Below are 22,804 nucleotides of genomic sequence, written 5' to 3' on the forward strand. Positions count from 1 at the left end.
AAATACGTACTGAATTGAATCTTTAACTGGGCTCCTCCCGCTCCAACCACTGGAAAAAGGCTGGGCTGTGGCAGACCATGAATGGTTTTCACCTAAGAGTCCCCTTCCCAGAAGCATCAACACGTCTGTGAGAGTAGAATTCACTTCAGGTGATGTCTTGGGACCTCCAGCCCTGGCCTGGGAACATGACGCAGGAGAATTTTCTAGGTTTAGAACCAAAGTCCTTTCAATTATGAATATACGGATACTCAAGGGTAGATGAAAACGAGACCAAAAAAATGGGCTAAGGGGAAACAGAATTTGAGGGCGGAAGGTAGTTTGAAATATTTACTCTACATATGACTTACACATCAATGCGCTTAATGTTCCTCAGAAAGAAGGAGCAGTATTTTCTCAAGCATACGTATGCTAGACCCTGTGCTGAGCACTGTACACGCTACATTTTATCCCTGCCACAACCTTAAGAGAAAGATAGTACCGGGGGTAGAAGGGGACTAAATAGTAATGGAAAAAAAAATACAATAAAGATTAAATTAAAAAAGAAAAAAGATAGTACCTATACATAGCTTTTAACTTGAAGACAAAGTAAAGCTCAGAGGAGTTAATTAACTTGCCCAAGACTACCTGTATATACCTAGTAAGTGGCAGAGGGGGGTCATGGTTCAAGTCGAACTTGTCTCTAAAACCTTCGTTCTTATACTTCAGCCCTGTGATGTGAGGGTCATTTAAAATTTTCCAACTCCAGGAATAGAAAAAGAACCAGTGAACACTGTGGCAGACTGATTTCTGTCCTGATGCTCCTTCTCCCAAACCGGCATGTAATCCAAATCAGGACCAACTTGACCCTGGGCCTACAATTTTGACCTGGGACTGGGAAAGGGAGAGGAAGGTACGGAGGGAGAAGGCGTGTGAGGAGAGAAGAGGGAGCACGAGGGGCTGGTCTGGGCAAAGGGAGGAAGGGTCAGGTGTGGAGGGCGCAGCAGAGGCAGAGAGGAAGAAGGAAGTCCCTCTGGGTTCCCTGCCCTTGGGTGCTGGGAGTCACCACGGGATCCTTAAATTCCCCTTTCCACTTAAGCAAGCCCCAGTGGCTTCTGTTACTTGGGACAAAAAAAGTCTTAATTAATGCAAAAGCTGTGAAAGTTTCCTAGAACGGCTAACTTGTTGTGGCTCTCCATGCTTTCTCCTTAACAAGCGTGACAGGGGATCCCAGCGGACACTTCCACACGGCCCACGCCGGGTCGCGGTGAGCGTCTGAGGTGGGGGAGGCAGAGAGAGGGCATGGCAGATGATCAACAGGAAGTTTCTATTTAAAAATCACATCAACTGAAAAAAAGATTGCTTTTGTAATTCCAGTTACACAAAGTAGAGTGCTATACCATTCTTTGGACCAGTAGGGATTTGAGGAAGACTCTAACTTCTTTTCTTTAATATGGGGATAGGGAAGTGTGTAGTGTTTTTGATTATTTTAAAATGTTTATTAAGGGCGTGGGTTTAAGAAGGTGGAGACACAGGAGGGTGGTAGGTAAGTGTATCCTGACTGCGGATCTGAATTCAAGTCTCAGCTCTGCCCTCTCAGCCACGAGACCTGGGGCAACTGACTACACTCGGCTGAGCCACAGTTCCTTCATCCACAAAACAGGAAAAGCTATTTCATGGTTTTGTTTTAATGATTAAATAAGGTATTACATAAGTATAAAATAATTAAATGAGATAATCCATATAAAAAGTATCCAAGAAGCATTTGAGCCCCAGCTGGTGTGGCTCAGTTGGGCATTGTTCTGGAAACCGAAAGGTCACCGGTTCAATTCCCAGTCAGGGCACATGCCTGGGCTGCAGGTTCGGCCCCCAGTCAGGACGCAAGCAGAAGGCAGGCAATCAACGTTGTTCTCTCACATCTATGTTTCTCTCCCTCTCTTTCTTCCTCCTCTCCCCTCTCTCTGAAGTCAAACGAAAACAAACAAAAAAAAGAAGCATTTGATAAAATGACATGTTCTGGTATGTGTATATTTATCAAATTAACAAAGCTAAATTTCTTTATCTTGGATATTTTGGGCTGAACACTAATAGAGGTGCTCCACTACTAGGAAACTGATCTGTCTCTTGCTGTGTTCTCTGGCATATGTCAAGTCCCAAGGCAGAGAACACAGGGGAGGGACACTCAGTGAGGACCTACTATGTGCCCCGTGCTGTCCTAGGTCTGACAGTTGAGATTATGCTACTGATTTAATATTTCCAAAGTAACTCCAATTCAAAAAGAAACGGTTAAATATGACTATAGAAAAGGATAATTGAACACACATTTAAAGTATTATTATGCTTGTGGGAACACTCCTATCCTAGGAATTCTAATTACATCTGTAAGACCACAGGAGAACTGTTTAAACAATCACAATTTGAAACTCCTGATTCTCCCATACACAAACTTTGGTATAATTCCACTAAGTCACCTCTCAGGCAAAAAGATTATAGAGCAACTTGACATTTGCACATTAAGAGTAAATATAAAATAACAAAGCCAAGTTCTTCACACGCAGAACTTCTGTGCACTTCAGTGTCCTCCTCCGAGCTGCAAACAAACTCCGCGCACTTATTCACATCACGGCACAACTGCTCAAAGGGTTTTTGGAATTCTTTAAGAACTACTTTCTAAGCCAATTCATGAGCTTCACAAGAAAATCAGTTTTACTACTTTATAATTATACTTTATTTTTTTTTTGAAGTTGTATTATCCAGCTTGATCGCCACCTGATTTACCACTCTTGGCTCTAAATTGACTTGACTGTTTCCAAAAATCAAAGCCACTCTCAAAAGATGAAGATTTGCCATTGTTGAAAATGTGCCTTAGGCTCTGAAGGCAATTTCCGAAGAGGAGTCCAAAAATGTGTATGTCCTGCCCTGGCTCCGTCCCCACTGCCTGCCAGCAAGCGCAAGTCCTCTTCATTCTCAAACATCTTCAGGACCCTGCTTCTTTCAAGCTCTCTCTCACCTCCTCTGCACCAAAAATCTCCTTCAAAGAGAAGTGTATACTTAATGTCCACACTTTTCGACCTTCCTTCCACGCCTCAACCGACTCCAATCTGATCTGGCTCCCATCGCTCCACTGAAGCAACTAGTGAGACACCCAAAGGACAAAGAAAAGGACTTGATAGCTAAAGGCAGTGGCTTTTGTCCACATTGACCTCGCTACAGCAAAGCACCGGGAAGCTCAGCCTTGTGTGGAACTTATCGCCAGCTTTCGCTTTTTGTGCTTTCACTCTTCTGATTTCCTCCTCTCTGCACCCCCAGCACCACTTTTCCTAAGAAGCTTCCACCCTTTAAATGCCTAAGTCCGCGTGGCCAGAGCGCCCCGTTCAGACCCGCGCTCACCAGGGGTCCTCCTCCTGGGGGGGGGGTGCTGAATCCCCCGCGCCACCCCCCCACCACGCACCTGGGTGGCCGTCTGCAGCTCAGCCTGCTTTCCTGAGCACCAGGTCTGTTTTTCTTTTCTGCCCTTGGGCATCTCCTTTTGGTGTTCTAGGCACTTAATATCCAAATTTTATTCATCTTTCTCCAGCCAAGCATTTTGTTCTTGCCCTCTAACTCTCAACCTCAGATTTTCCTGAACTTCACCTTGGCCTAAGGTCACTGTCAGAGTTCGAGGGCCATCCAGGCATACCTGCCCCGGCCCCTAACTGAGAGGTCTTCTCAGAGGATGTCATTAAGTGTTACTTGCTGTTTCTTCTTTTTTAATAATAATAAGACAAAAGCCTATGGAAATCCTATCTATCCTTCAAGGCCAAGTTCAAAGATTACCTGGCTTCAAAGCTTCCTCATGCAAAATTAATTACTACTTTCTAAGCTGTGTTTGCCTGGTGCCTTTTAAAAAAGTTTTCAGCCTTTTATTTTGAGATAATTGTCAATTAACATGCAGCAAAAAATAAGAGAGACGTTATTTACCTTTTACCCAATTTTCAATGGTAAAATCTAGCAAAATTATATATGGTACAATATCAAAACCAGGATATTACCATTGGTACAATGCACTGATCTTACTTAATTGCCCGTTCTTACTTGTACTCATTAAGTTCTCTACAATTTATCACACATGCAGGTTCACTCAGCACTGCCTCAGTCAGAACACTGGCAACCGATTGTCTCAAGCACCCCTCTCGTTGTCTTTTAACAGTAACCATAGCCAGTTCTTTCTCGCCCTGCCTTCCTCAGGCCCTGGCAACTACATAGCTATGCTCCGTTTCTAAATTGTATCTTTTTAAAATGTTAGATAAATAGAATCACACATATGTAACCTTTCAGATTGGCCTTTTATCATTCCATATGATATCCTGAAGATTCATCCAAGTTGTTGTGTGTTAACAACAGTTCGTTCCTTTTTATTGCTGAGTATCATTCATGACATGGATGTACCACAGTTTGTTTAACCAGTCACCGTAGAAGGACATTTTGCCTGTTTCAGTTTGAGGCTGTTATGAATAAACCTGCTATGAAAATCTGTGTACAGTTTTTGCATGAACCGTAAGTGTTCACTTCTCTGAGATAAATGTCCAGGAATGCAATTACCAGGCTGCATAGTGGTTGTGTGCCGTCTTTTTAAGAACCTGCTGAGTGTTCCCAGAGCGGCCCTGCCGTTTTGCATTTCCACCAGCAGTGTGGGAATGACCTGCTTTCCCCGCATCCTCACCAGCATTTTGTATTGCTCGGAACTTCTCGCCAACTTTTTTTTTCCCTTTAGTTTTCAGCCATTTTGATAGGTGTGTACTGATATTTCATTATGGACTTAATTTGCTTCTGCTGTGCAGGAAATGGAAGATTAGCTCCCTGCTCAGACCTGCAGACAACTCCCAAAGGGGAAATTGGAATGTCACCTGCCTGTGGCAGACAGGATAGAAGATTAAGTCACTGCATGGCTCCACAGACATCACCAGGTAGGGGAACTGGAGCATTGCTGCTGTATTTCATGGGACAGGGCAGGGGTGTGTAGAATAGTAACATCTTGCTCAGCCCCACTGAACAAGGGGGGGAGAAGGGGGGAGGGGGGTAGAGAGAGAGAGAGAGAGAGAGAGACACTTTTCCATTGGTGTTTGGCTAGAATATGGTGGGTATTGCCCCAAAGTTTTTTTGTTGTTAGACCACACTTTCCCTGGTCTTTTGGCTACAGGAGAAAGGTTTCTCTTGGACATTATTTTTCCTGTGCCTTTTAGGCATTCCAGGCCGGCGACTTCTACAGCGCCCTCTCTGGGGTGCATGGGCAGCACCGAGGAAGTTCAGGGGAGCCACTGTCGGTTGCTCCTCAAGCACTGGCGCCCCAGGCATCCTGTCTTCTTTTCTCCACTGTCCGAATCTCCCTGGGCTTGCCGGGCTGTGCCCGTGTTTTCGGTTGTAAAAAGGCAGGCCCGGGAGGAGTGGGGATACTTTATCTTTGTCAGAAACAGAAGTTGCACCTCATTTTATTAGAGTAATTTTAATACTTTATTCTTTAAGATGTTTTCCTACCTAATTTTCACACTACACAGCAACCACTTTGAAGGCGCTGCACTGTATTTTATCAATATTCATTTTCCTAGGAATATCAAGAAACAGGACTGAATCCCAGCACTTCCTTAAAAACGTGTTCTATTGAATAATAATTATCCTGCAAACTTCTAACCAGAACCTTCTTCGCCTCCTGCCTTTTACCCTGTACACGTCTGTTCCCACACATAGTCCTCCTCTACCCTCAGTTTCACTTCCCGCAGTTCCAACCACCCATGGTCAGCCTGCAGCCCAGAAATATTAAACAAAAAATTCCAGAAAGAAACCATTCATAAGCTTTAAATTGCACACTGAGTAGCATGATGAAATTTCGTGCCATCCTGCTCCGTCTCAGCGGGACATGAATCGTCCCTGTGTCCACTCCAGCGCACACACGCTGCACACGCTACCTGTCAGCCCCTTAGTAGCCGGCCTGGTTATCATATTGGTTACCAGAGAGAAACGACACCCATGTAATTTTTATTACAATATTTTGCTATAATAGGTCTATTATTAGTTATTACTGTTAATCTCTTACTGTTCCTAATTTATGTATTAAATTTTATCACAGGTATATATGTATGAATAGAAAAAACACAGTACACTACATGGTTTGGTACTATCCATAGACTCAGGCACCCACTGGGGGTCTTAGAACATACCCCACACAGAGGAGGGGTAACTATAGAATTCATTACACAGCAAATATTGAGTTAAGAGTCTAGATGTAGAAAGAGGGGTAAGCCCTAGCCCTCGGTCCTGAGGACTTTGCTGTTCATTAGGAAGACAGTGTCACGTTAGGTAAACTGGAGCACAGTATGGCAAGTACTGTCACATAGGGATAAACAGACAGTGAAGGGACAGAAGAGTGGGGCGGGACTGATTCTTTCAGAGTGAGACAGCAAAGGCATGTTAAGTTACGATGGGCCCCGGCAAACGGACGAAGCACAGAGCACAGCGGGGGCAAAATGCAGGCGTCTCGCAGAGCACAGAGGTCTGCGGAAACGCGAAGGCTACATGCGGAAGAGGATGCTGCACTGGGGCTAAGAAATTTACTCCCCTCTTCATATTACCAATAAAGTTTCTCATTTCACTTTCTCACTTGCATTGATATGGCAATCAAGTTACCCAACTTCTCCTAATCTTAAGAAAAATTTGCTCACACAATTATTTACTTCTCATGGCTCTTATTTTCAAATTATATCCTCCTTACCTTCTCTCTGTTCTCTTCAATGAGAGGCTTGTTTCTTTCTCAAAACTTTCTGCGTTAACGGGGAAAAGAAGGAGTAGGGTCAAGTCAAGGAACATTTATAAAGGACCCATGGACATAGCCAAAGTGGGGAAGGATTGAGGGTGGGAGGTGGGAGGAGGTGGGGCAGGGAAAAGCAGTGGCAGGAAAATGGAGGCAAATGTATCAGAACAATAAAAAAATAATTTTTTTAAAAAGTGAAGAGACGTGAGTCTTTGGGACTGGCAGGGAGAGTATGGACCTCTGAAAAGCTGCTACTCCACATAAACATTGATAACGTTGGGCAACATTGTCAAAATCAACCTCTTCATAACTCTGGAAATTAACCAAAAGTTGTAACAGTCTCATGTGCATTTACTCAAGAGAAATGGCTTAATCTCAGTAAGAACGGTGGCCCTGGTAACGTTTTTATTGCCTTATTCCCATGTCACACTCCCCAGCTCTGCAGCAGCCTTGAAAACAAACAGCCTTCTAATAAGGTGAAACCAGCAGCTTAGCAGCCACTGGGGGGGGGGGGGGGGGGGGGGGCAGAATAGATTTAGAAGCTCACCAAAAACAGCGTTCCAGAGAAAATGACATTCTTTGACCTGCCTGGCAGTTCCCTGAAAATCTGCATTCCCATTAATTTGACCTGCTTCACATCTTGCTCAGTGCAAACAATCTTATAGCACTAGGGGTATTTGTCAAAAACAATCACCAGCAATAATTTAACATCACAGATTTCTAAGGTGGTTATAACAGTTGGGCAAACAAAACGCTAACCAAAAAAGTTAAAAGTTAAAGTTGGAGATTAAAATGTCAGAGAGCGCTTTAAAAGGCCGGGTATATTCCTCGGGATAGCGACAGCCACACACATCCACAGGGCTGTGCACATGCCCAAGAAAGACCAGGTAAGGCCCTAAGCTTTCACCTCCAACTGACCCTGAAACTCTGACCAGGCAGGAAGGGAAGATGAGGCAGAGCTGGAAAGCGCACCGCTGAGCACAGAAGGTGTGCCCCAGCACACACACAGAGGCCCTCAGCAAGGACTGAGAGACTGCCGGTTCTTGTTTTTTGTTTTTTGGGTTTTTTTAAAAGATTTTACTTATTTATTCTTAGAGAGAGAAGAAAACATCAATATGTGGTTGCCTCTTGTGCACCCCTTCCTGGGGACCTGGCCCACAACCTAGGCATGTGCCCTGATTGGGAATCGAACTGGCAACCCCTTGGTTCACAGGCCGGCACTCAATCCACTGAGCCACACCAGCGAGGGTGAGACTATTGGTTCTAAGCATTTAAGAAAATCTCTGTCGAATCATCAGCTGACCACTAAGCTAGTGAAGCAGAAACTTCACACAACAACGAATACAGACCCTACAGAGTTAGTTTAGGAAAGCCACAAACAGCAGCAAAAACAAACAAGGACAACAACAAACCTTGGGGAGTTAATCTGATTTTCAGAGTTTCCACATTGTATTATTTAAAATGCAAGATATACATATATCTTTATGATACAGATATATCACACAAACAGTAATAAAGAGAGCTGAAGTAGCTAAATAGAAAAATAGATTTCAAGATAAAAAATGTTACTAAATACAGAGAAGGACAATTTATAGTGATAATAGAGGCAATCCATCTAGAAGACATAACAATTAATAAACATATATGTACCAAAAAAACAGAACCACCAAATGAAGCAAAAACTGGCTTCACTAAAAGGAGGAGAGGCAATTAAAATATAATTGTTGAAGACCTCAGTACCCAACTTTCAACACAGAAAAAGGCAACTGGAAGATCAACAAAGAAACTACAGACTTGGAAAATACTATCAACCAACTCAGTACAACAGATATCCATACAAAACTCCATCTAACAGCAGCAGAACACATATTCTTTTCAAGTGCACATGGTACATTGTCCAGGCTATAAAACCAGTTTCAATAAATCTCAAAAGACTGAAATCATACTAAGTATGTTCTCTAACCAAAATGGAATGAAATTAGAAATTAATACCATAAGGAAACCTGGGAAATACACATACATATGGAAATTAACACATTTCTAAATAATGAGTTGAAGAAATCACAGAGAAATTATAAACAAAAACGCAACCTTTCCAAAACCTATAGGATACAACTAAAGTATTGTTTGGAGGTATATTTATAGTTGTAATTACCTATATAAAAAAGTAGAAAGATCTGAATTCAGTAACATAAGCTTCCAATTTAAGAAACTAGCAAAGGAAGAGCAAACTAATCTCGAGCAAACTAATCTCAAGTGAACAGAAGGAAGGAAATAAGAAAGAATAAAGTAAAAATAAATGAAAAAGAGTATAGAAAAACAGGAGAGAAAATAAACCCAGAAGTTAGTTATATAAAGAGATCAACAAAGTTGACAAACCCTTCGCTAGACTGACCAAGGAAAAGGAGAGAGAATTCAAATTACAGCAGTGGCCGCTTGTCCATACCGGATACTTTCCAAGGCCCCAGTGGATGCCGGAATGTGTGGATAGTACCAAACCCTATATATGCCGTGTTTTTTCTGATACATGCATACATACCTGTAATAAGTTTAATTCATAAATTGAGCATCGTAAGGAGATTAATGACAATAATAAAAAAATAGAACTACAACAATATACTCTAATAAAAATTATGAAACTCTCTCTGCAAACTGGCGCAAATTTCTTCTTTCTTTACAATTTCTCAAACATAGAAGAACCATTTCTACTGTAGATCTTAACAATCTCAGCATACATTTTTTTCTGTCCTTACTAAGTTGAGAACTTTCTTTTTCACTTAAAGGAAGCACTTTATGGTTTCTCTTTGGGACATCCGGACTGCGTATTTGGCACATCTGAATCACTACTCCTGCTATTTAGGACTATTAAGGAAAATAAGGGTTACTTGAAGACAAGCATTATAATACCACAGCAGTTGATATGATAACAGAGATGGCTAATAAAGGCACTATTGGGCAGGTAGCGTACACAGCACGAATACGCAAGACGAAGGGATGATTCACATCCTAGGAGGGATGGCATGAGATTTCATCACACTACTCAGAATGGTGTGTTATTTAAAACTTGAATCTAAAATTAAAATTAGAAGTAAAATTGAATCTAAAAGAAAAACTAAGCAAATAAGAACAGAGACAGAATCATGGATAAAGAGAGTATTTTGATGGTTGCCAGATGGGAAGGAGGTACGGGGGAATGGGTAAAAAGGTGAGGGGATTCAGAAGTATAAATAGGTCATTACAGAATAGCCATGGGTAGTAAAGTACAGTATAGGAAATGGAGCAGCCAAAGAACTTACAGGCACGACACATGGACGTGAACAACGGTGTGGGGATTCCCTGAGGGAGTGAGGGCTGCTGGTTGGACGGGGGCAATGAGGGAAAAACTGAGACAAGTATAATAGCATTATCAATAAAATATAATTTAAAAGTTTGAAAAAGAAAAAGGGCAAACTTATAGAAAGATACAAACCACTGAAACTGATTTAAGAAGAAACAGAGCCCTGGCCCTATAGCTCACTTGGTAAGAGGGGTTGTCCCAGTACTCTAAGGTCCAGGTTCAATCCCCAGTCAGAACACATCCAAGAAGCAACCACTGAATGCATAAATAAGTAGAACAACAAATCATTGTTTCTCTTTCTCCTTCCCTTTCTCTCGCTAAAAATATCAATTTTAAAAAAAGAAAATACAACAGTTCAATAGACCTATAACGAGAAATTGAAGAATAATTTAAAATTTTCCCACCAAAAAAAGTGTAGGGACAGATGACTGCATTGGTAAATTCTACCCAATATTTATAGAAGAATTAACACTATATTCTCCACAAACTCTTTTAAAACTCATTCTATGGGGCAAGGAATATTGTCCAAAAAAAAAAAAATCAAAAGAAAATTACAATGATCCCTTAGAAATATAGATGCAAAAATCCTCAACAGAACACTAGCAAGCTAAATCTAGTGACATAAAAAGGATTATACATCATGATCAAGTGAGATTTAACCCAGGAATGCAAGGTTGGTTCAACATATAAAAATCAATCAATAAAATACAGTGTATTAATAAAGGACAAAAGTCACATAGACAGAGATTAACCACTTCACAAAATCCAGAAAATTCATGAGAAAAACATTCAAAAAGTCTAGAAAATAAAAAGAATCGCCTTCACCTTGACAGAAGGCATCTACAAAAAAACACCACAGCTCACATTATAAATAATGCTGCAAGACTGAATGGCTTCCTTTTAAGTTCAAGGACAACACAAGAAGATCCACTGGGCTCCTCCTATTCAACACTGTATTGGAGGTTCTAGCCAGAGAAATTGAGTAAGAAAAGGAAATAAGCAGGCATCCAGATTGGAAAGAAAAAGTAACACTGTTTCTATTTGTAGCTGACAATCTCTTAAATATAAAAAATCCTAAGGCATCCTCAAAAGCTATTAGAGCTAAAAAAAAAAATGAGTTCTGCAAGTTTGCACAATACAAGATTTATATACAAACAGCAATTTTATTTCTGTATGTTAGCAATGTACAATCTGAAAATAAAATTAAGAAAACAATTTCACTTGAAATAGCATCAAAAAGAAAAAGATACTTAGGAATAAATTTTTACAAAAGCAGCATAGCCTTATATACTGAAAACTATAAAACATCAATGAAAGAAATTAAAGATCTAATATCCATGGGTTGGAAAATTTAATGACAATACTCCCCAAATTGATCTACAGATTCAACAGGATCTCGATCAAAATCCGCGATCCTTCCTTTTTCTCTTTGGCAGAAATTGACAAACTGATCCTGAGATGAATATGGAAATGCAAGTGACCCGGAACAGTAAAAAAGTTAGGGGGAAAAAAATACAAAGTTGGAAGACTCATTCCAATTCTGAACTTAATACAAGATTACAATAATATAGACAGAGTGGTACCAGTATAAAGACAGATGCATACATCAATGGGATAGAACTGAGAGTGCAGTAATAAACACAGATTTATGGTCAATTGACTTTCAAAAGGGTGCGAAAACAATTCAATGGGAAAGGAATCAATCATCTTCTGAACAAGTCTTGTCCTATGGTGCTGAAACAACTGTATATCTACATGTAAAATAATAAAGTTTGACCTCTTCATCACACCATATACAAATTTAACTAAAAATGGATCAGTGGATTAACTAAATGAAAGAGCTAAAATGTAAAACTCAGAAAATAAAACAGGTTTAAACCTTTGTGATCTGGGATTCGTCAATGGTTTCTGGGGCATGGGACACCAAAAGCACAGGCGACCCAAGAAAACACAGATAAATTTGACTTCATTAACGTTAGAAACCTGTGTGCTTCGAAGAACAGCATCACGAAAGTGAAAAGACAACCCACAAGTGGAAGAAAATATTTGCAAATCACGTATCTGATAAAGAATTGGGATCTAGAATATATAAAGGACTCATAACTCAATAATATAAAGACCAATAAACAATCCAATTTTAAAATGGACAAAGAATCTGAATAGACGATTTCTTGAAAGAAGATATAAAATGTGCACTAAGCACACAAAAATGTGTTCAGCATCCTTCATCAGTCATTAAAGAAATACAAACCAAAACCACAATGAGACACGACTTCACACCCTTAAGGACGCTGTATTACAAGCACAGATAACAGCTGTTGTGAAGGTATGGTGCATCTGAAGCCTTCATACACTGCCGGTGGCAACAGGAAACAGTACAGCCACTTTGAAAGACAGTTTGACGACTACTCGGAAGGTTAAATTTAGACTGATTGCATGACGCACCAATTCCACTTGTAGATATATATATGCGCACAAGAGAACTGAAAACATATGTCCACATAAAAACCTGCTCACAAATATTCAAAGTGGTATTATTCATACAGTCAGAGGTGAAAAAAAAACCCCAAATGTCTATCAAAAAATGAATAAATAAAATGTGCCATATCCATGCAATGAAATACTATTCAGCCATAAAAAGGAACGTAGTGATACATGCTACAAACTGGTTGAACCTGAAAAGCATTATGCCAAGTAAAAGAAGCCAGATACAAAAGGCTGCTTATTAATGAACCCAGAATAGGGAAAATTCATAGAGACAGAAAGGAGGTTAGTTGTTAACAGGAACTAGGGAGTAGATGCGAGGGGAGTGACGGCTACTTGGGTACAGGACTTCGTCTTGGAGTGATAAAAACATTGAAGTATTAGCGGTGATGGCTGCACAATTTTGAAACTGTTCAAGAAACTACTAAATTGTATGCTTTAAAAAGGTGAATTTTATGGTATTTGAATGTCTCAAAATAAAATTAAAAAAAAAAACCCAAACAGTAAAAACACTTTGCTACCCTGACATTAAACTACTTTATACCCCAACAGTTTACTCCAAATCCTGGACCGCCCATACAAAGAGTCTTTTTATATCAGTACAGTATAATTTCCAAATATATTTTATTTAGAATGTATAGAAATTAGTCATCTTTCCTGTGAACTTGTTCCCACAATGCTATAAAGTTATTTCTGGGTTTAAATTAACATTTTCTCTAATAGGCTTTTTTTTCACCTGATCAGATGAAATCTCTGATCTTTGAATATTTATTTTCTCTACGAGTGGTGCAATTTGTCAGCACAAATTTTATGGGTTGACAAACTACTCAAGTACTTACAATTAAGAATATCCAGTTGTGTGTGTACTTTAGAACCCAGTAATTTCATAAACAGGAAGTTGGGACTTACATGAAAAGAATAATATTCTCAGTGATTTAAATGACGTGAGTGCTTCCCCATTTAATGCAGAACAATTTAACCTTGTTACCCTCCCGATGAGGAAAGAAGGGGATCCCCTGGCAATGGAGGAGCTGAGGTTTAAAGCATGGTCCTTGGATATCTTCTGCTACCCACAGCGAAATACGGTCAATATTTATTTGTTAGATAATTGCGGCAGACAGTCACCAATGGGACATGATTTTCTTTCAAATCCAAGAATGAGATGGATTCTCATACCCTCAGAAAGAACACCTCAAACACAGAGTCACACGCTGTTAGAGCTCGTACATTTTGAAATATTTAGTTTAGCAGGTTCAAAGTGTATTCTAAAGAACACTACACTTCCATAAGATGATCCATGAGAAAACATTCTAAGAAATCTATTAACCCACTGTTTTCTAAAACATAGCTATGTTTTAGAGGTACATAGCTATGGACCTCTCTTTCTCCATAACACCAGTTGAAATCCCAAAGAACATGGGACCTACCAATTCACATCTACTTCCCCCTTGGAGAATCCTAAACTGGTCAACTAACCCACTTCACGAGAGATGAAGCTGCTCTGTCTGTCTTCTCCAGTCGGCTGATTTGCCCAAGAGGACACCTGCGAGTCCCTGGGCAGGCAAGGACTGGCTTCCAGGGCCCCTTCCGCGCTGCCACACTCCCTTACCGGGGGGCCTGTCTAAACGGCGATTTAATCACATTGGACTTCCTGATAAACAGCAAGATTATTAGTCATTTAATGTTAGTTATGTTTGAAAGCTTTCCCACGAAAGGGCTGACCTGAAGGAGGTTAGTATTATATGACTCTCCTTTCAAGTTGCTATTTCAAGGTTGGTTTTACCTGGGGTGAGAGGAAATTTCTGTCTGTTGGAACAGTTCCATCTTGAAGATATTTCAATATTTCTTACCACAACACCCTTTCTGTGCTCAGTATTTTTAGTTCATTGTTTTCTATTTTGGCAGCTGAGAAGCTGCAGTTTGTAATTTTACCTCCAGCTTCATATTTCTTCTTAAAAGTGAATACAATGTCCTGTTTATAATAATAAAATCACTAGTTGGCAGAACGACATTAAATGGAAAAAAAAGAAAGCAATTGGAAAATTTAGAGCAAGCAATTTTAAGTGCCAAGTTTCACATTTGTAATGGTCCGGTGGAGGTCACTGGGCTTCCTTTTTATTGAGGGAATAGTAAAGAAATAGATACCCGCAAGTTCTCCTGTAAAAAACTATAGAAACCACCTCCACATCAATGAAGCTCACAGTTTTACCAAAAAGTGACGTGATCCAGACGTCCACAGTCCTACTAACTATAGGAAAAATATAAAAATCAGTTTAGCGTGGTATTTCCCCCCTCCAATATTTAGGTGTTCGTTTTCCACTTTAATTGAGCTTTCAAGCTTTGGTTTTCTATGCCAGTTTAGCAACAAAAGAAACAAAACAATATCAATGAAATTGGTAACTACTGGAGCCAGTCTCAGAAATAAACTTGGGGTTTCTTGGCTTCTGGTGCAACCCCCTTTAAGCAGTTTCCTTGGATGCACTCTCTCCTGGTCCCCAAAGGCTCGCAGCACTGGGGTGGCTTTTTTTTCACCTCAGATGCCCTGCCAAAGAGAGCTGCGGGTCTAGGCCATGCAAGCGGGCGTTCTCCAGAGACGGAGCCTTGGGTCCAGAAAAATGGTGCTCCCAATCAGAAGGGCCGGATCGCCCCTAGGAGTTCACACCAGCCTTCCTTCTTGAAAATTGCTAACCAACCATTTTTCTTTTCAAAATAAACACTATTTCTCTCAACTTCAGTTTGCAAAATATTACCCCAATTCCATTGGACTAAAAAACTGGAATTTTACTGACATAATTGGATTATGAGGTTTAAAGATTGATGGAACTTTTCTGTTCCAAATATAATTGTTCAAATACCAAACCTAAACGGGTATGTTGAAGCCCTTGCATAGCTAGAGCCAGAGAAACACTGCAAGTTCCATGGCAGGGCGGCTCAGCAGGGAGGGTCAAGAAGCTATCGAAACCCCAGGGGTAGCGAGCCCGGTTACGAAAGGATCCAGGCACGTCGGGGAACATGTCACCTTGTCTGCAGCCACAGCTTACCATGGAAACGAAGCCTACTTTAGTCACTCTCGTTTGCCCTATGCCTGCTCATTTCTCAGATCTCAGCTCAAGCGCCAATGACCTCGGCAGGTTGCTCACGCAAGTGTTGCAGCACTCGCCATCCTCTGCTGTAATCTACCTGAGCGTGAATCTCCCCAACAGTGCAGTGCTGAAGAACGAAGGCTGGGCCTTCCTTGTCTTAGTATTTCCAGTGACGAACTTATTACTTGTCATATATGATATATGCGCATATACAAGTATAACAATTTATGTAAATAGGTATATACAGGAGAGAAGAAGGGAGGAAAAGGGAAAAGATTAGGAGGTTTTATTTGGGAATTTATGGAATACGTGTTAATTTATTCATAGCACATGTTTTTAGTGTGTGCTGGGACTCATTCCTACTTCTTTTGACATTCCTGGGAAAATCAATATTCATAAAACCCTTGTGAAGGTACTGAACCGAACGTGAGGAAAAGAAATCATTGTATCATACGACCTTGTGCCATGCACCCCTCTCCTCCAGTGCCAGTTCATGTTTGACTATTGTTTAGCATTGGGTTCGTGTTCTTCCGCTAAGACTGAGAGTTCCACGAGAACAGAGACCATGGCTACATTTGTTCATTGTTGATTCCCCACTGCTCATGGATGGTGTTCAGTAAATATCCGTTAGTTGAAAAACTTAATGAATCTATCACAAGACCAGTCAGATAGAAAGGAAAGTAATCAAATCCAAATTCTTCCGCATACTATGGACTTCTCTTTATGTCTTTTATTGTAAAAATAAACACTTACCCATGACCACACGAATTACCCAGGCACCTGCCAAGGTGCACGGCTCAGGTCGGGGTGGCGGTGCAGCTGGGAGCTGGCACTGCAGGCCACCAAGGCAGCGACACGGCACTCCCGTAGTTCCTTCCGAGGCCAAAAGGCTTTTTTAGCCATCCCCATCCATGGGTATTTACAGGAATTATCTAGTTTTAGCTAAACTAATCCTTATAACACAGGCAAGTGACTAAAAAAGATTATTGCAAAGATCCACAGATTACAGATAACACTAAACTAATAAAAATACTAATACTACCAACACTGGGACACATCTTCCTCTCCTTATATGAATTCATAATCAGTCACATTATGATTTCAAGACTGTGAATGTCCCCCTGGCTGGGTGGCTCAGCTGACTGGAGTGTTGTCTCGTTCACCAAAAGGTGATGGGCTTGAATCCAGGTGAGGGCACATGCCTGGGTAGTAGGTTTGATCTCCACGGGGCACGGAGGGGAGGCAACCTAGCGATGTCTCTCTCTCTCTCTGTCTCTCTCTCATTCCCCCCTACCTCCACGCCTTCCTCTCTCTCTAGAATCAAGAAAAACGTACCCTCAGATGGGGGTTAAAAACTAATGACTGTCAACCACATGCTACTGAGAAGATATTTAGACAAAATTAAACACACTTAATCCGTCCCTTCAAAGTAAAGGTAACGTTTTAACAATGAAAAAAAGATATTAAAATAAAACAGAACAAGAAACTCAAGAGTTGAAGATAAAATTTTAAAAATGTATGTTTTGAAATATTTCCATTGTTCCACAGCTTGGGGACCGAAAATGATCTAAGTGTATAAACTTTAAAACTACTTGTGTCTATACACTTAAATATCCTAACACAATTTTCTAACTAATGTTTAAAGATGCCAGGTGAAGAATAACCATGGATTATGAACCCATTTTTTAAAAAAAATCTAACAATGCAGCACCTTTCAATTAGTCTACAAGAACTGACATGAAAGATGGAAATTAGCTGGACTGCAAAATGAATCTGAATATCAATGAATAGGATAAAAAATGAGTACTGTGATTTCATAAGTTCAGGTATCTTTTTCAGTTATGACAGCCATTAAAAACAAAACTAAGTATCAAATTTACAGAACTTATAATCAGATCTTTGTATTTCCATATCATAAGCTGTTAAAGCAAAATTTTAAAAAATAAAGAATATTCAATCACATTACTTTCATTCAAAGTAAAATTAATATGAAGTTTCCTATACCTTTTTAAGTAAAACAAAAATATTTTAAAATTTATTTCATTCTCATTTTACTACTTTTATGTAAATTTACAATGCACATAATGGATTAGTAAAATAGTCAGTACGGTGGTAATTTTAAAATAAAGAGACATACATTATTGGGAATGCATGTTCAACAAAGTTTAGAGATTACTACTTTCGGGCATCAGGAAGCAGTTGAAAGATTTTAGGCCAAAGAAGTAAAAGAAAATCAGATTTGAATTCTAGAAACATAATCCTAGAGACAAAAGGCAGGGAGAAAGGGTTTGGGAGTTAAAGTGATTTTTTTTTTTAATCCCTTTTACTAGCTATGCTAACAGCAGAGAGCATCCCATAAGCCCCCTGTATCTCTGCAGCCCTTCGCTGGACACGTGGGTGTATTTTAATAACTGGCTTTCCACAGAGCAAGGCCTCCTCTGTGGTCCACCCAGAAGGCAATGGAGACCCAAGGAAAAGGCAGGGCAGAGCCACAGAGGGGACCGAGAGCAACACCGGGCTCTATGGCTGTTGAAGCGCCTTGTTATTCATCTTCAGGCCGGGAGTAGGACTAGAAATGATTGAGCACCTCCATTTTCTTTTCCTTTTTTAAAAAAAGATTTCATCTATTTCTTTTTTCAGAGAGGAGAAAGGAGGGATAAAGAGAGGGAGAGAAACATCAATGTGAGAGAGAAACATTGATCGGTTGCCTTTTGCACGCTCCCCAACCGGGGATGAGGATGGAACCCGCAAGCCAGGCCTGTGTCCTGCTGTGGAACTGGCGACCCTTAGCTCTGTGGGATGACGCCCAACTAGCCGAGCCACACCAGTCAGGGAAGAGCACCTGTCTTTTCTGATAGTCCCACTTAAAATTTTTTAAAGTGGTAAGTTATTTTTAAATAGTTTAAATAATACAGCAATTTATAAAATGGAAAGTAATATACTGTCTACTATTCCACTGAGTCCACACACTGTCAATCACCATAGAAAAAGGTCTGGATTTCTTTTCCTTCCAGGAATTATTTTATTCATATATACTTTTATGTGTACACATGTATGTATATGTGTGTATATATACATTTATATAGATTTTATGTTATTTGACCAAGTAAAAAGTAGGCTCATATTCATATTCTTCTGAAATGTGCTTCTTTTCCTTTGCCTTATGTAACAGCCATTATTTTAGGACAGTGGACATGGATTTGGCGCCTTGTTTGCAGCTGTAGGGAATGCTATCTTACTGATAGGACATAGGTAATTTAACCATCCTTCACTGATAGACATTAGCAGCGTCACCCTTACAATAAAGCCGTAATGAACATACACTACTTTGAGTAGGATGGATTCCTAGAAGTGGAGTGTTGGGTGAAAGGGTAGGTACATTTAAAATGTTGATAGTGACTGCAGAATGGCTATGCTAACATAGTTCAAACAATAAAGTTCAGCCATTCATTCTGACCTTTTCTCATTAAATTTTTTTATAGATTCCAAGATTTAGGAAAAGATCTTAGAAAAGAATCCCCTCAATTTGTACCCGAGAAAACAAAGGTTTAAGGCTCTCAACGCCACTGAAATGAGATAACAGACCCCCAAGTTCCCAGAACGGCTGTTCCTGCTGAAAGCCAGGATAGTAGCGGCCTCGGATGCAACGTGTTCCACCAGACCTCCTAACACATAGGACAGGGGGCTAAGTGTCATCTCCTTTTCCTTGCCTGCCCTCCACAAGAAAAGGAAAAAAAGCAGTAAATTCCTAAAAGATACCATAGGAAGAGGGAGCACAGAAGGAGGATTCTCGAACTCAGCGGAGGAAGAGCAGAAGGCATCGTAAGCTCAGCTGCACGGAGTGAGCAAGTGTGGTGGAAAAGACTCTGACACGGGATGACCTCAGCAAAAACCTTCCACAGCCTCAGTGGGTTGTATGAAAAGTTTCTTGGTTCTAAATATCTCCATGTGGCATCCAAAACGAATGCCAGTACTGAAACCAAATTCTAAAGAGAAATATCAGAAAAGAACTAACATCCCACAATGAAGAAACATCTTCAAAGAAGATGTTGTTATAAAAATACCACAAAAGTACTTTCCAACAAATTCCAGACCTAAAAGTAAAGCTTTAAAATGAAGCTCCAAGCAGAGGCTTGAATCCTCTGCTCTGTGCCTGAAGAGGCCCACTTAAAGGGAGGCACTTCTAACCAGATGACACTGTCTTTATTCGAGCAGACCTACAGGGCAGAGCAATGCCAAAGGAATGTGGCAACAGTACCTTTTGAAATCAGGATGGTCTAGAGCAGGGGTCAGCACACTTTTTCTATAAAGGGCCAAAGAGCAAATATCTTAGGCGTTGCAGGCCACAGGTCTCTGTTGCAACAACTCAACTCTTCCGTTGTGGTGTGAAAACACACGCCCAGGTAACATGTAACTGAATAAGCATGGCTGTGTTCCAGGGCAACTTCATGGACGCTCAAGTTTAAATTTCACAGTTTTCCTCGAAGATTACTCTTGTTTTAATTTTTTTGAACCACTTAAAAATATAAAGTAATTCTTAGCTCATGGGCTATATGTAAGTAGGCAGTGGGCTCGGTTTAGCTGGCGGGCCAGAATTTGACAACCTTTGGTATTGAGCACTTAATTCTCAACTGAACTGAACATGAATGTTGATGGAAAGGAGGAAACACCTGAGCCTTGGAAAGTTAGGTTAAAGGCAGAAAGGTAGAAACATGTTTTTAAAGAGCTTCAGATATTTACCTTAAATCTCTTCTCTTGCTGAATTCCTCTGGTGGTATTGTCCAGGGCAAGCCTTGAGGGAGACATTCTAGAACTTCCGAAGAGAAATCAGAGAAATCCACACCATACTCTGTAAGTATTCCTTCTGTTTCAGGCTCGATTTCACCAGCCTGCCCGAGACTCTTAGCCAGCCGCCTGTGGGAAGGACAGAGGGAGACAAGTGTGTCAGCGAGTGAACGGAAGGTAGGTACCCATTTCCTCTCTAAAACTGAGGGCGGTGGGAGCACCATCGCCAGTGTTGGGGGGCCCAGCAGAAGAGACATGGCTCCTCCAGTCCTGTTGAATACACACTACAAGGGACTTTTGCCTTTGCTCGGGAATTCTGGCCTAGGGAGCGGCGTCAGGCAGCTTTCCTTGGGACTTCTGCAATTGTTGTTCATGGAGAAGTCAAGCTGATATTGTTAAAAAGCTTTTATCAATTTTTTTCTCTTGCAAACACCTTTAGAGACAATTCTGATCAACCTAATTTGCTGTTAAATCATTAGTTTCATAGTGCCTGTACCTTAGGCCATGCTCATTAGATTCGATTCGATGTTTATGTTTCATAATCCTACAGATTTTTACCTTAATATTTTTAAATGTTTTATCTGAACACAAAAGTAATGTATGTTCATTGTAGAGAAGTTAGAAAATACAGAAATGTGCTGAGATGAAAATTATCTGTAATCCAGTTGCCTGGCAAAATACTATTCATAATTTAGGGCACTGGTCCGTTAAAAGTAAGACCGCATTGAATGGGGTAATTCTAACATTACGAGTGAGGTTCCACCTTCTAGGGGGCAGATCCTACTCTTTATCTATCAGTCATCTACACGTATGTCAAGACGGATAGCTCCACTCTCATAAATATTGGCATACCACATACAGACCACAAGGCTAAAGTTATATATTAAATACAGACAGCCAGTAAGAAATGTGATATATGAAGCAGATGCCTCTGTAGAGGGTTCTGGGGAGAACAAAGATGGCCGCCCCCTCTGTTCTGCAGGTCCTCCAGGGCTGGTCCAGGAATCCACCCTCAGCTCTTCCAGCAAGGAGTTTAGATCTGCCATCACGGCCTCCTCTGGGGTCATTCAATTTCTATGAAGAAGATTCTGCTTCCTCTGAAACAGCAGATGCCTGGCCGCGGAAGTTCACAGGTGCGCAGTGGTGGAGGGGGTGAGGGATGTGGTTGCCTTGGATGGAGAATTTTAACAAATTCTCATTTTTAGCTTTGCTATTGGAACATGGCAGGGGTGGCGGCAGGGCCGGTCCCATTTCTCACACGCCAGCCAAAGAGAGGCCCACGACTGACACATAAATACACTTGCCCACCAGTACAAGCTCCAGTGGCCTGTGGTCCCCTCACGTACCACGGGGGCTCAGACCCGTGTCTTCTCCTCAAACCTAGATGGTGATCTCCCAGAAAGCACCTCAAAAAAGCCAGAGGCAGCAAAAATACAAAGTAAAAAAATAACAGAAAGCAATCTGGAAGATGCACAAATATTTGAAAATTTAAAAAAAACCCCACAAAACCATGGGTTAAAGAAATAGAGAATTGGAACTGAATAAACTACAACATCAATATTTGTGAGAAACAGCTAAAGCAGTGTTTTCAGGAAAATTTACAGCATTAAAATATTTATATTAGAAAAAGAAGAAATATGTCAAATCAATGATCTAAGCTTCTACCTTAAAAAAATGAAGGAAAAAAAAGAAAATTATTGGGTTGGTCAAAAAGGCCATTACATTTTTTCCATACATTGGTCTAGTATACTGCATATAGTTGTCTTTAACTTCATTCAAAACAATTTTGTTAGATTGTATTGTGACAGCTGTCATGTCACATGCATTTAAAAAAACTAATCAAAATTGGTGCATTTTTGTGCAGCCATTTTAATATTGAAGATGAAAGAAAATACACATTTTTGGCCTGTTATGGGCAGTGTGTGAAGAAGGTGCTATGACTGATCGAACATGTCGAAAGTGGTTGGCACATGGTCCCATAAACCAAAAGGTCATGGGATTCAATTCCTGGTCAGGGCACATACCTAGGTTGACAGTTTGGTCCCCAGTCAGGGTGCATGCAAGAGGCAACCAATCATAGTTTCTCTCTCACATTGATGCTTCTTTCCCTCTCTCTCCCCACTCCCCTCCCCTGTCTCTCCAAAATCAATAAGCATGTCCTCAGTTGAGGAAGAAAGGAAGGGAGGAAGGGAGGGAGGGAGGGAGGAAGGAAGGAAGGAAGGAAAGAAGAAGGGAAAGACACAAATTACAAATACCAGGAATGAGAGAGGGAACATCATTTTAGATCCTACAAGCATTAAAGAATAGGAAAGCAATTACGAATGACTTTAAACCAATAAATTCAACATCTTGGAT

At 40.6% G+C, this 22,804-nt stretch overlaps 1 protein-coding gene across 2 annotated transcripts in view; it reads right to left on the reverse strand.

Annotated features, from left to right (window-relative positions):
• The window catches only part of DIS3L2 (DIS3 like 3'-5' exoribonuclease 2), a 268,095-nt gene that overhangs the window by 128,727 nt on the left and 116,564 nt on the right, over nt 1-22,804 (reverse strand). For both annotated transcript variants that reach the window (XM_054571544.1, XM_054571550.1), the window contains one exon: nt 20,405-20,578. In XM_054571544.1, coding sequence (XP_054427519.1) covers nt 20,405-20,578 — 174 coding nt within the window. The remainder of the gene's footprint in view (nt 1-20,404; nt 20,579-22,804) is intronic.

The sequence above is a fragment of the Pteronotus mesoamericanus genome, unplaced genomic scaffold (genome assembly GCF_021234165.1).
Source record: "Pteronotus mesoamericanus isolate MK-2021 breed Mesoamerican mustached bat unplaced genomic scaffold, CSHL_Meso_final contig_1018, whole genome shotgun sequence".
Lineage (NCBI taxonomy): Eukaryota > Metazoa > Chordata > Mammalia > Chiroptera > Mormoopidae > Pteronotus > Pteronotus mesoamericanus.